At 58.3% G+C, this 13,873-nt stretch overlaps 1 protein-coding gene across 1 annotated transcript; it reads right to left on the reverse strand.

Annotated features, from left to right (window-relative positions):
• Nucleotides 1-974: 974 nt before the first annotated feature.
• ALX3 (ALX homeobox 3) lies at nucleotides 975-11,334 on the reverse strand. Its single transcript, XM_058538744.1, has 4 exons — nucleotides 11,058-11,334; nucleotides 5,615-5,931; nucleotides 2,574-2,702; nucleotides 975-2,179 (listed from the first exon to the last, which is right to left on the reverse strand). Exons 1-4 carry the CDS (start codon nucleotides 11,332-11,334, stop codon nucleotides 1,871-1,873), a joined length of 1,032 nt encoding a protein of 343 aa, XP_058394727.1. The 3' UTR covers nucleotides 975-1,870.
• Between the last annotated feature and the right edge of the window lie 2,539 nt (nucleotides 11,335-13,873).

A 13,873-nucleotide genomic window follows, 5' to 3' on the forward strand; every position in this document is an offset into this window, starting at 1 on the left:
TATTGACCAGCTGGAGGAGGGTGGTTCTGTTCATCGGAGGTAGCTGGGGCTGCCTCTTCCTACTACCCGGACTGCTCCCTTCCTGCTGAACACAGGGCTCACACCAGGACCTTAGAGCCAGCGTCAGTACAGAGGAGAGAAATCACCAGAAGCCAGGTCCTCAAATGAAGGACAGAGAAGAGGGAAGACACTCTGGGGGATGCTTGAGCCTTGTCACAGTGACTGTCTTGGCTGGAAAATCCAATCTGATGGGGGACTTGCACCCTCCTTGAGAATAGGCATAGCTCATGGTGTCTTGGTGCTTGGGTTTTTCTGTGCCTGGAAGAAGAGGTGCGGGGTGGGCTGCTAGCTAAGGCTGAGCTCCTCTGAGCAATGTGGTTGTGTTTACTGGGAGGGTGGGAGGGCCAGGCCTGCTTGTTTCCTGCCTTCCAGGCTGTGGAGATAAGGCAGAAAGTGAGGATGAAGGACAGAATGGGTAATACTCTGAAACCACAAGAAAGAGTCCTGGCTTTTGTCTCTGCCCCACAGCTTAGATATGCTCCTGGGACGTCTGGGAGAAGGAAGCTGCCCCACCCCCACTGCCCTGGGGTCCCCGCCCATGGGGAGCTCAGAGCCCTTGGTGGGCTCCCCGGTCTTCCATTCCGCCTCCCCTCTATTGTCAGTTCAGCCACAGCTTACCTCAGCTTTCTCACTCCCCTTCCCACCCCCAATTTTACCCTCCAGATGAGCCCAGCCCTAGAGCTAGACTCTTCTCACTGCCTCCCTGCACTGCTGAAGCCACAGAGACCCTGGGCAGGTGACAGGGCCAGGCATGGTATGCATCAGCCTTGGGGGCTTTGCTGCAGGCCCACCTTCCCCTAGCCTCCTGGATCTCTGCCAGCCCCTCAGGAGGGCCTGGCCCAGCCTGGACCCCAGGCACAGACCAGCCCTAGAGCAACCGAGTGCCAAACTCTGAGGATACACAATCACCTGGTATAAAAAACTACTACCACCTTTATTATTATGCTGGGCAGCACATTTTTTACAAAAGGATCTTTACAGAAGTGGAGGTCAAGATCTCAGGGGCTCAGAGTCTGTGGAAATCTGTTTCATTCTTACCAACATGCCACAATCCAATGAGTAAATCAAGGGAGCTTACGGTTTCCATGGCATAGCTCTGGCTTGATTCCGTGGAAGAGAATCCAAATATTTGGTGGTTTCTGGTGGAATTTCTGCCCCCTAGGAGGGGGAAGAGGACTCCATAGCATGTTGCAGGAGGGGGCGGAGGGCAGGAGTAAGGGATGGCTGGAGCTGGGGAGATAGGCACCTTTTACACTGACCTGGGGCTTCCAGGCCCTTGTCAGTGCCAGACACTGGGTGCACGCCCCCTGGTGGTGGGAGGGGGAAGTGAAGCCGGCCCTAGGTGGTCATACAAGACTGGTTTCCCCAAAGTCACAAGGAACTCCTCCTAGTTCAACCTGTGTCCTCCTCCTCCTCCCATTTTCTTGGGTTCCCTGAATGAGGAGCCAGTTAAGCTGTTTCAGCTAGAGGGATGACAGTTAAACTTGGATGAAGTCTGAAGGAAGCAGGACAATGTCTTCCTCCTTCTAGACCAGAGTCTGAGTGAGGGGACCCAGTGTGTGGTAGGAAGAGGCCTACCTGCTTTGAATCCCCCTTTCTGCTGGGCAGCCCCACCTTATTCTAAGACAAAAGACTCCTTAGCTTGTTCCTTGCAGGAGCCTGAGGGGTCCCAGCCACTCTGCCCGGGCCTCCAGGAACCATCTGGGGCTTTGAGGCAGTGTTCTCTCTGGCGCCCAAACTGGGGTGAGGTGAGAGCAGCTGGGAACGGAAAAGGGGGTGGGCAGCTCAGTCTGCGTGTCCACACAGCCAATCACGTGGTCCAGTTCAGCAGGCTGGGCGGCTCCTTGGGCTTCACCCTTAGCGAGACGAGGCTTGGAGACTTATAGTCGCCATCCGGGGCAGGCTCAAAGCTGTGGCCCCCCAGGGGAGGGGAAAAGCCGTGGATGGAGTAGATGCCAGGGTGGGCTCCAGGGGAGGCTGGCACCCCCATGAAGCCAGCCACATTCCCATGAGAGTGGGAGTATGGAGACATGCATGGGGAGGGGATGCCCTCTGGAGATACGAGGCAGGGGCCCCCAGGGCTCCCAGACCCTGGGCTGGGCCACAGGGAGTTCTGCAGCTGAAAAGAGAAAAGGCCCATGAATCAGTAGCCCCAGGGGCTGCCTCCCTTACCTAGGAGCTCTCTCTTTACCCTTAGGGCTCTAGAAACTTTCTAAGCAACCTTAACTTGGCCTGAGTCTAGAATCTGCTCCCTCCTGCCCCCAAAGTGGCATCTCAGGAGGTCCCTGCCACTGCTTCTCAAAATGAGATTTTCTTTAGTGATTCCTCTGTGCCAGCTGCTCTGCATGCATCCTTCATGAGACAGGTGGGAGCCCATTTTGCAGAGGAAGAAGTGCTTTACCCACCGTCACACACAGCCCCAGTGCTGCTCCAGGTCCCCCCGGGGCCAGAACTCTTGCTGGCTACTCCATGGGACATGACCAGGCCTTCACTTGGGCAGAGTGTGGTCTCACCTGGGGCTGGCTCTCTGTTCGGGGCAGCATAGAGATGTCGTAGGCAGATGTGAAGGGGCTCCGCCCCTCCTGGATCTTCCCATAACGCTCGCGTTTCCGCCACTTGGCTCTTCGGTTCTGGAACCACACCTAGGGGGAGGTTGAGGGGGTGATAAGGTAGTCCTGAGGAATGGAGCCTGCTGGTGAGAGAGGTGATGGTGTCCTCCTATGGGGTGGGGAGCTGGCTCCGGGCTGGAGGATCTTAAGCTATAGGAGTTTGTAAATCCATATTCTTCTCGGCCAGGGGAGCCTGGGATGAGGCCTAGGAGAGGCCCAAGCCCAGAGCAGTTTATTGGCCGTATGTGCCCACCCCCGGCCCCACTCCCCAGGCTGAGTCACTCTGGTTCCCCAGCCTGGCTGTGTCTGGTAAGGGTGTTGTGGCCCCAGAGGCCCTGGGCACTTCCTAGCTGTACCAGTGCACATACATTAGGTTTCTAGCCCCCCCGCCTCATCTCCTTTTCCAATCTACCCACCTCACGGCATCTGAGGAATTTTAAAGATATTTCTATTCAGGTGCTGGTCCTGCTTAAACCCTCAGTGGCTCCCTGGAGACTTCAGCCCCAAGCCCAGCTTGGCACTGACCTCTGCCGCTCTCCACAGCCTTATCTCCTGCCAGGCAACACCACTGGACTCTTCCTAGCTGCCTCCCACCCCAGCTTGCCTTTGAAACACTCTGCTACCTGCTCCCCTCTGCCTTTGCTCAGGTACTCCCTGCCTGTGCTACCTTCCCCCCACGCATACATCTGAGCTGGGCACCCTCTGCTGGACATCGTGATACCCGGCATCTCTCTAATTGTACTTAGCACGTCCTATTACCATTATCTGTTTTGGAATCTGTCTCTCCCGTTTATTTGTGAGCTCCTGGCAGGTGAGGGTGGCCTATCTGTGTCCTCTGTACCTATCTGTGATGAATTTGTTGTTTTGTATGTGCCCTATGACTGTTAGATTTATGTGTATTGGTGCATGCATTTTGTATTTCTATCATTTAATAAATGTGTCAGGCTCTGGGATAGACACTGGCAATATCAAAACCAAACCAAACCAAACAATCCACCTGCTTTCCAGGGATCTAGCTTGGAGCCACAACAGAAAAAGCTGTGTGTGTGTGTGTGTGTAACCCCACTCCAGCCCCTCATGCTCCCCCACGGGCATTCCTACCCATGCAGGCAGGTGAGGCCCTGACAGTTAAGAAGCTGGCCCCTACCCCTCAACCCCGGTTGCAGAGATCCCAGAGCAGGCCTGGGGTGAAGTCAGGGAAGGGCCACTGCACCTGCCCAGCTACCTGGCCTTCCTTTCTCTCCTTTCCCTCCCCCACAGGCAAATGAAGGAGGCTGCAGCCTCTGAAGCAGATCACTTTGCTGGGAATGCTTCCCTGTCACCACCCGTTCTCCCTCAGAGTCCCCACCCGTGCTCTGGACCTGCCTTCTGCATTGTCCTGTGTGTGGTCTTATTTCTCTCCATGGGGTGGGGCTTATGGGTGGGTATCATGCTCCTGTCCCAGAAAACATCCCTACTCTAGGGCCTCAATCACTGGGGAAGCTTCTGGGCTAGGTCTGGGAGCCTTGTGGCTACCTCTGCACCCTTCCAGGGTTGAAAAGGCCTAGGAGGAGTGGGCAAGTGTGCTCCACTTCCCCAGAGCAGTTCCATAGGGGCAGCTATTTCACACCCCACCCCAGAGGCTTGCTGAGGTGTCTAGAGACTTGATGTTCTAGACTTATGTAGTCTGGGGTTGTCTTGCATGCTGGGCTCTCACCCTGATGGCCCCAGGCCCTGGGGAACCTTGGGAGACAGTCCTGAAGTCTGTTTTGGGTGCCATCGGGGAGGAACATGGAAGCAGGAGGACCCAGCAGAGAAGGGGAAACAGCCCAAGCCCCTCTGGTCCTACGTTGAATTCAGCTGTGGGGCCTTCTCTGCTAGACGGCAGCTGGCCTCCTGATAGACTGGCCTGCCAGGCCCCATATTCTGCCAGAGCTGGCCCCTGCCCCAGTGCCTTCAAACAGTCTGGAGAGGCCCAGGCAGGGTGTGATAAGTGTGAGCTCTGTGGTGGGAGAGGGAATCTCCTCACATCCTGAGAAGCCCAAACCTAACCCCTCTCCCAGTACCTCCTGCTTGGCATCAGGGAGCCTGCTGTTTATCAAGCCGGTTCAAAGCAAGGCAACACCGACCATCTTCCTCTTGGGCCAGACTCTTCCTGAAGCCTCCTTTCCCATCCCCACCCTGCTTGCCACCTTCTTGCTCTTTCTCATTTCCAACATGGCTTGGACATGGACTTTCCCTGGCCTTCTCCTTTTCCCCTGTTCCCAGCATCCCTCCATCCCCCGAGCCCATCCCCACAGACTGAGCTCCATCCTACATGAAGCTGGCCTCAGCCCCATGCAGGAAGCCTGGGGCCTGACCTCTGTCGTGGAGTTTGTTGGGTGGGGAGAGACTCCTGGCCAGGCTCTCCCAGCCCAGATCTGGGAGTTGGCAGGACTGAAGGATGCTAGCTCAGGATGGCTTTGAGCATTCACCGAGCCTGAGAACCCCCAGTGGGGACCCTCCCATTCTGGGCAGCCCCCTCAGGAGCAGCCCTGATATGTGTTTAGCATTTCACTGCTTCCAAAATGCTGTCACACCTATGATCCTCAAAGATACTCCTTAAGTAGGTAGTACTATCCTTCTCTTTTCCTGAATTGGGAAATGGAGACTGAACAATTCAATGACATGCCCCAAATCACCTGGCCAGCTAGTAAGTGGCAGAGCTAGGACACCCACACAGGTCTTTTAACTCCAAGAGAACATCACCCTCATGCACATGCATAAGCCTCAACTTGAGCTGCAAGTCCGTGGCTGCAGCAGAGCTGGGCATGGAAGGTGACCCAGGAGGGTGGGCTGGGGACAGGCTCCTGGGAAAGGCAGCTCTCTGTGGCTCTAGCACCCACCTCTCTCAGCCCTTCCATGTTCTGGCCCATGGTCTGGGTGGTCAAGGCAGCCAAAGAGCCCCATGCCTGAGGTGACCTCACCTGTACCCGGGCCTCCGTTAGGTCCGTGCGCAGAGCCAGCTGCTCCCGGGCATACACATCAGGGTAGTGGGTTTTCTGGAAGACTTTCTCCAGCTCCTCCAGCTGGAACGTGCTGAAGGTCGTGCGGTTACGGCGCTTCTTGCTCTTGTTCTTGGCCAACTCCATGGAGTCTGGGAGTCCCGGGGACAGAGGGACGCGCAGGCTTGCCAAGCAGGGGCCTGGGGAGCCTTGCAAGTTAGAGGGCCCGTCTCTGGGGCCCCCTCGGCAGTCCAAGGGCAGCTGGGGGAAGCTGGCAGCTTTGGAGGCCTTCTCCTCAGCTGCAATGGAAAACACAAAAAGGAGGATGGAAACCGAACCAAGGGGTTTTGTGGGTGGAATGGAGGGAGGGGGAAGAACGTTGACGCTTCAGTCCCCGCCCCCCCCTTCCTTTTTCTTCCCTTCCTCCACAGCAGCCACCCTCCATGAGAGCCTAGCATTAAGAGGCCTGCCTGCTGAGCCTCCAGCAGGGGAGTGGGGCCCTGGGGAACCATGTGCTCTGTGGTCTGGGTTGATCTGCTGGGGCCAGAGGGGGGTTCATTTCGGGGAAGCACTGTGGTGGTACGTCCCACACGGTGTGGAGATGCCAGGATTGGCGCCATGGCAGGGCCTAGTGCAGAGGTGGGAGGAGGGGGAGAGGATAGGGTGGTTGACATGTCCCCACCCCTGCCAGGAAGTGCCTCCTGTCCGTGACCCTGCAGGCCTTGGTTCCCATGTCCTTGTGCCCATGCCTCTGCTCCCAGGACCTTTGACTGGTCTGCTTGTGCCTCATTCTCTGAACCCCAAATGTCAAATCTCCCAGCCCTGGGGTATGAAGGGCAAGATGGGGCAAAGAAGTTTCAAGAGGGATTGTCTCATTCCTCCGAAAAGTGTGATGTTTGGGCAAAGACTTAAGCTCCAGCATTAGAGAGGCAGGAGATAGGCTATGCTGGGAGAAGGAGAGTTGGGGGTGTCCAAGTAGGGCGCAGCCCCTAACCCATCATTCTCATCATTGTCTGCTCCTCCTTCCTCAGGAGTTTCTGACAGCTCCCCCGTTGCCCGTGATTGCAGACGGGGAACAGTTCCCAGCAGCCGCACTCTGACGTGCTAACCCTCACTCAGGAAGCTTGGTGGAGCCCCGCCACGACCGACCGGGGCATGGGGAAAAATGGGTCATCCTGATCGCCCCCGCCCTCTGGCTCTGGTGAGGACCCCCAGCGGCGTTGCCATGAAATCTTTCCTCAGCAGTCCTCTGGGAGGGCAGGAGCAACGCCCCACTGACACACAGCCCCTTCCCTGGCCCCAGGCCCATCCCAGCAGGGGCCTGGCCCCCAGGAGGCCCAGCAAGCTGGCATCAAGAGGCAGTTTCTTGCCTGGAACTTGGTATTGGGATCACAGCTGTAGTTGGGGGAGGACAGGACCAGAGAAATGGGCTTTTGGGGTTCTGGGTCTGATAAGTCCCTGTCTGCATTGTGGAAGAAACGTTGGGTAAGGTTCCCTTCAGCTGGAAGGTGGTCAGTGACTTCCCAGGACCACCCAGGCTGTGAAATAAGCTCCGAGTTGTGAGTGTCCTGGAGGTCTGGGAGGGTCAGGTAGGGCCTGCCCTCGGGGCGGGGCTGTGCACAGCGACATCCCAGGCACCAGTTCTGCTTCTCAACTCAAGTGGAACACTGGAGAGTAAACACTGCAGTACCTAACTTCTATTCTTGGCCAGCATATTTTGGTTCTAGGGGTAGTTCCATTTAGTAGGACCTTAGGAAGGAGGATGAGTGGAAGTTGAACCAAATAACTGAAAACAGTAAGGGGGACCAGGGAAACTGGAAGGGGAGACCCCACACACAGCAGGCCTGAGAGGGAGGGGTCTTGGTGTATTGAGTTCAGAGGGAGGCCCTGCTGGACTCCAGCAGAATAAGGGTGAGAGTACCTCAGGGATGGGGGTCAGGGGAGCACTGACATCACTGCAGAGGATTCCCCACAGCTCTGGTGCTTGCTCATCTGTCTCTTGGGCCCTCAGTGCCTGTCTCAATAGGATCTGCCCAGAGGAAGTCACCAGATCTGGGGCTCTGGGACTTGTCTTCCTGAACTTAAGCCACCCAGCTACCAGGGTAAAAGATGAAAATGCAACGGGACTTCTGAGAATAGCTATCCAAAAAAGGGCCAAGCCTGCTGGCCTCTGCTGGCCTCCCATGCCTGCCCATTCTACAGCCCTGTCAGGGGACCAAAGAACTCCCCTCTTCATTGTTATTGCCCTGAACCCTCCTCCATCTGCCTGGAGGACTCCAGGGACAGGGTGGCATTCTCCCTCTTTGGGGGACGGGGCATGACTCATAGCACACCAAGCAGCCTCCTGAGGAGCAAGGCCCAGAAGAGATGGAGGTGGGATAAATGGAGAGCAGGAATGAACACCAGCAGTTTGGATCTAAGCCTATAAGGGGAAGGATGCGCTGTAAGGCCCGGAACACATTCAAGGTGTGTACAGGCTGTGTGCAGGAGTCACTTGCACGTGGTGGGGACACTGGGTGGTTAAGGGGGAGTGCTCATGTTGGAGATTGGGAGCCTGGGGCTCAGCCACCGGTGTCCATGGCCTGTACAACCGCAGAATCAGAGCAGCAGTCTGTTGGGCCTGAAAGACAGGAGCCAGGACAAGGACCTCTGCGACGGCGCAGAAGCTGTGTCCCTGACTCGGCTCTCCCGCCCTGGGCACTCCCCCGCTCCAGGGACAGCCAGAGCCCCTACTAGCGGCTGCCTCGAAGCCACTGAAGCCCGGGAGCGGCACTGCCCCCACGGATGGCGTCCATCGAGGCCGCAGGACCAACCACCCGGCTCTCAGCTTTCGTGGCAGCCTTGCTCCGCGCGCGCGCGCGTCTCAAGCGAACCGCAGAGCTCGCTGAGGCCTGAGCTCTCGAAGCTCTCGCTGAAGACCTGCAGCCAGGTGTGGACATAACCGTCGTGTGTAGGACCCCAGCAGGGCCTTGGTGCTTCCCTTAAAGGTCCTCAGCCTTGGCCTAGAGACTTCAGCCAGGGGCGATGACTTGGAACTCTCGAGACCCGTGGTCGGCCGGTGAGCGCGGCCCTTACAGTTACCCAGCTCAGGGCCTCAGCGGCGGCGGGAGCATCCAGAAGTCAGGGAGCCAACCTCGGAGACAGACTGGGCGGCCCCCGGCAGAGGAAGAAGGACCGGCCACGCATTTCTTCGGCCCTCAGAGCAGTCACGCGCAGAGGACGCGAGGGTGGCTGGCAAAGACAGGACGCGGCCGGGGTCCAGAGCAGGGCTGGGCGCTCTCCGCAAAGGGCGAGAGCGGAGCGCGGTGCGCCAGGCTCTCGAGCGCAACTTCCCGGCCTCGGCAAAGACCGCGCCGCAGATGGGGCGCAGCTGCGCGCTCACTGGTCTGAACTGGAAACGCTCCCAGCCCGTTATTTTACACGCCGGGGAAATAAGGAGGGTTCGCTCTTTGCCCGCCACTTCCCACCACGTAGACGGCGCGGCCCGAGCCCCCGGGGCGGTCCTTCCCCAGCAGCCGGGCTCCGCCGCAGGACGCCCGCCCGCGAAGTCCCGGCCAGGGCACCGGGCGGCCAGCGGCAGCCGAGGTCTCTCCCCATGCTCCGCTCGCACTCGCGGCGCCTCGTTTGGTTTGGCCTGTCCTCGGCTCATCTTGAATCGTTAATTTTCCTCTCCCACTCGTTCTCATTTTGCTATTTTCTGCTCTTTTAGGATGTCCTTGTTTTCTTTCGTTTTGTCTGTTCCTACTCTCTTCGTCCTTCCCCTTCTCCATTGACCCGCTTCCTTCGATCTTCCGCTCGTCGTTCCTCATTTATTCTTTTCCGTTCTGCACAGCTCGCTGACAGCCGTTTACCTCTCGTTCTCGCCTCTGTCCTCCGTTGTTTTGCGCAAATTCTTTTTCCCTCTTTTTGGTTGTTGTTTACACTCTTTGGTTTTATTTCCACGCATTTCGTTGTTGACACCGTCGCGGTCCCTGGGTTGCTCCCCGCCGCTCGTTCTGCTCCAGCGCTCTCGGCAGTTTGTTTGGCGCCCGGCCGATCCTGGCGCCCTCGCGGTCTGTGCGGGATCCGGCGCGCCCAGCAGGGACGCGAGCCCGCGAGTGGGTCCTGCCCGACGCGGCGCGCCGAGCCAGGCCGGGTACCTGTCCCTGGCGGTGCTCATGGCGCTGCACGGCCGCCGCCGTCTGGCTGGGATCAGAGGAGCCAGGCCAACTGCTTCTCATTAAGTCCTAACTGTGGTTTTTATCAGGAAAGCCTCTTTCAAAGGGCACAGACACGCAGCTCCGCGGACTCGCTCATTTCCTCCGCTGACCCCCACACACCTCCTAGCCCTCCCCTACACATTCCCACCGCCCCGGCTGGGCCAAGGCCAGAGCTGCCTGGCCACTCTGTGGAGGCCCGGGAGGCGCCAGCGGGACGAGGGCGGGTTGGGGCCGCTCTGGGAGGATCCAGCTCTGGGCCTAAGCTGCGGGCTGTGGCAGCGCAGATGGGGCGGGCGCGGGCGCCGAGACTCCGACAGGCCAGCCGGTGCAGTGTGCGGCGGTGGGGCTGCAGACCCGCCTGCCAGGCCCCGGCGTTCAGGTTCTCGGGAAACGGTGCGATCCAACTGGCCTTAGCGCATAGGGCACCGGCCAGGAGCCCGAGACGCCCACGGGTTAGGCCCTCCCAGGCTGCTCCCGACGGCCCAGCGGTGACGATCCAGTGCGAGGAACTCAAGACTGCGAGAAGGACGGCCATACCGTGCATAACGACGGGGAGGCCAGGTTAGTCTGAGAAATAAGAACACAGTTATTCTGTATTGAGAATGGCCCCGGCACTGGCGGACCAGCCGCGGCCACTCCGCCGAGCGCCTAACGCGCAGCTAGCGCCCTTCCCGCGGAGGCTGGGCCTGGGGAGGAGAGGCCGGCGGAGGACAGGCCGCAGCCCTCGGCTGAGCCCAGCTTGGCCACTCTTGGTCGGGGCCCAGCCTCGGGGCCCTTAGCGGGCGCCAGACACAAAAGCCGCGCTTCTCTCCCCGCATCGGGGCCAACGGCTCAGTGTGGCGCCCGGGCCCTGGGCCCAGTCCGGGCTTCTGGGTCGGTGGCAGTTCCAGCCCAACTCCGGCCAAGCATGATCTTTCCTTCCCAGCTCCGGCCGCCTTCGGGCCCAACTGGGCCCCGGCCGTCGCTGCTCCACCCTCTCTCGACCTCCTCCTGCCTCCCATTCCCGTCGCTGGAGGAAGGGTGGCTCTGCCTCCCGCACGGCGCTGGCTTTTGCCTGGCCTGGACCAGCGCCCGTCCAGCTTCTGAGGGAGCCGTGGCGAGGGGCGAGAGGGTCAAAAAGTTGAGAAACAGTCGAGCAGCAGGGGGAAGCGGGGAGGCCCGTGCGGGCCCGAGGAGGGAAGGGGAGCGGGTCGGGGCTGCGCGCTACGCCCCGCGCCGCGCGTTACCTTCCGCGGGGCCCTTGTAGAAGTGGCCGCCGTTGAGCGCCGGGCCGGGCCCGAGGTCCTGCAGGTACTTGGCGGGCGGCTTGGCCGGCTCTGGAAGGTAGGGCTCCAGGGGCCCGCAGGCTGGAAAGCGGGTCAGCCGCGGGCCGCGGGGCGGCGCGGGGTGCAGGTGAGGCGCGGAGGTGGGAGTCCCCTGGGGGCCCGGAGGCTCGTCCCCCGCGGCCGCGTAGGGGCCAGACTCGGGCCCCACACCGAAGGGCGCGCAGCGCCCAGGGTCCATGCCGGCTCGGGGCGCACAGGCCGCTGGGGCTTCGGGGCTCGCGCTGCCCGCGCGGCCTGTGAGCGCCCGCCAAGGGGGAGGGACCTGGGCGCGGGGGCGCGGAGCCCCCGGGAGCGGCGCGCGCCGCGGGGGGCGGGGGGCGGGAGACAGGGGAGGGGGCCGCGCCACTGACTTAATGCTGGAACCATCCACGTCACGTGCAGCCCCGCGCGGGTTAACCCCTCCGAGCCCGAGAGCCCCCTGATTCACCCCAGTCCCCATATCTGAGGCAGTTCGAGGAGAGGGGGAGGAAGCCACCGCCTCTCGAGGGCAGAGTCCCTTTTGTTTGCCCGTCACGGTGAGTCCCTTGTTCAGAGCAGCACCCTTGGTCCTGGTATCCAGGCTAGAGGCTTCTACCCCTAAAGGGGTGACGCACTTGTGGGGTGGAGCCGCCCCTTCCATCCCCAACGAACACTTGCAGGTCTGGCCTCCTGACATCAGCCTGGGATAAGGGCTGGGGGCAGGTAGGGGCCGGGCTGGATCACCTAATTTTTTGCTGGGAGTTACTTTGCTGGGAGAAACGTTGCCTACAGCAAAAACACCTCCCTTAGAGATCTCTTGTTTCTCACAGGGAGGGGAGTCATTGAGAGTATTGTGTGGAACAGGTCCCATCTTGGAATGGGGGCTGGGGAGCTTGGGCCTATCATTAATTAGCTGTGGGACCTTGAACCAGCCACTAGCGTCCTCATCTGACTGTGGAGACTGTACCGAGTCAATCCTCAGAGTCCTTCTGTATATTCCTGGTGTGTTGCAGAGGCAGGGCGGGAGCAGAAGGGAGACTTGTAAGGGCAGCTCAGGACTGAACAGGGTCCAGCACAGGCTGCCTTGGGAGCAGGTGGAGGAGTAGGTAGAAGGATTTACATTTGAACAGCAGACATGGAGTGAATGCCTGTCAGTGGGTAAATGATCTGGAAGTGCCTGGGGACCCACTGGAGAGAGGCTGTCTGCAGCTCAGACCTCAGGGCTCTGCTGCTCCAGGCCTGCTGTTTTGCAGGGAGGTAAGTGTAGGACTGCATCTCCTAAGAGTTGGGTCTCCCCAGCCAAAAGGAAGCATAGGACTAGTGCAGTAGCCTAGAATTTCTGAAAAGAGAAACAACCCCCACCCTACCTAAGATCTGGAAGAAATACCCGAGGGCCCTAGGACCCTGCTCGCTTCTGTGGATTGAGGAGTCCCTAAGTCTGGGTTACACCGTTTTTATTTTCAATGCTTCCAGAGACTAGAGAGTCAAACATCATTTGTATTTCATTTGAATTCTCAGTTTTTAAAGGAATCCAAGAGGCCTGGTGTGAACACCTCCCTCTTCCGCTGGGGGCTTAGAGGGGGTTTCTTGGCTGTCCTCAGCCGGAGTTGGGCTGTAAATCAAGGCGAAACAGGAACCAGAAGCCTTGCATCTCACAAGTAGTCATTAAGCCATTATTAAACATACCGTAACTTCTCTGAAGCCTTATTGGTTTAAACACCACATTGGAGGCATTATGGCCATTAGGGCCGCTAATCACAGACTGCAGACGGGGGCAGTGAGATGGAGCACCTGGGGCTGGTATTTCTAGCCAAGAGGGAGGCTCAGCTCAGAATTAAGCTTCCTCTCTGGCCTCACTAGGGACATCCATTCTCCAGGATCCAGTGGATCCCAGCTCTGGGCAGCCAACTTATATTGATCACTTTTGCCCGTGAATAAGGTTTTTCAAGAGTTATTGGGATAGGGCTGCGGATACTGTTAACTTTTTAGGAGGATGTTAGTGTCAATTCAGGACACCTCTTCTATTCAACAAAGTAATCAAGCAGCTTACTGTGGAAGACCCGAGTATGACAGGAAAAACATCACCAACAGTTTAGACTGGTGTTTTGCCTCAGATGCTAACCTTTGTGAGCCTCAGTTTCCTCACATAAAAATGGGCCATGCACATGGACGAGGGATATTTGAGAAGCACTTATGTTTTGATGGATGTGATGAACTCTAATTTAAGAGATTATTATCGTTATGATACCCAGAAACAGCAGCCCATCACTGAATTGCTGGAAGGCTCTTGACCCCAGACTGAGTGGGTCAGAGGCTGGGGTTGAGCAGAGACCTAGGGACCCACACACCTTCCCAAGCCCAGAAGTTCCTCCTGCCATTCGCCCACTCTCTGAACAGAAGCGATTTCCATGCCAATTGCACTGAGGTGGCAGGAAGCCCCAGATTACGTTCAAATTGGAGGGGTAGATGGAGTTGCCCCTCTGTGAGGGTTTTCTCCCAGGACCATGAAAGACAGGGTACGTAGGAGAGCCTTTTCTGATACCCTTTTAGACCACTAGTGCAGACTCTTATCTTTATCCATATATGGTCTGGGAGGAGTTTGATGGGGCAGGTGCATAGAGAATATAAAAATGGCAACCTTAGAGTTTAATGAGTTTTCCTTCTTAGGAGGGCTGAGAGATCCTGCAGAACCACAGGGGCCCTCATTTTACAGATAAAGGCAATAGCTAACACTCACCTAGTATTTACAGTGTGCCAGG

Source organism: Diceros bicornis, chromosome 4 (assembly GCF_020826845.1).
Source record: "Diceros bicornis minor isolate mBicDic1 chromosome 4, mDicBic1.mat.cur, whole genome shotgun sequence".
NCBI classification, from domain to species: domain Eukaryota; kingdom Metazoa; phylum Chordata; class Mammalia; order Perissodactyla; family Rhinocerotidae; genus Diceros; species Diceros bicornis.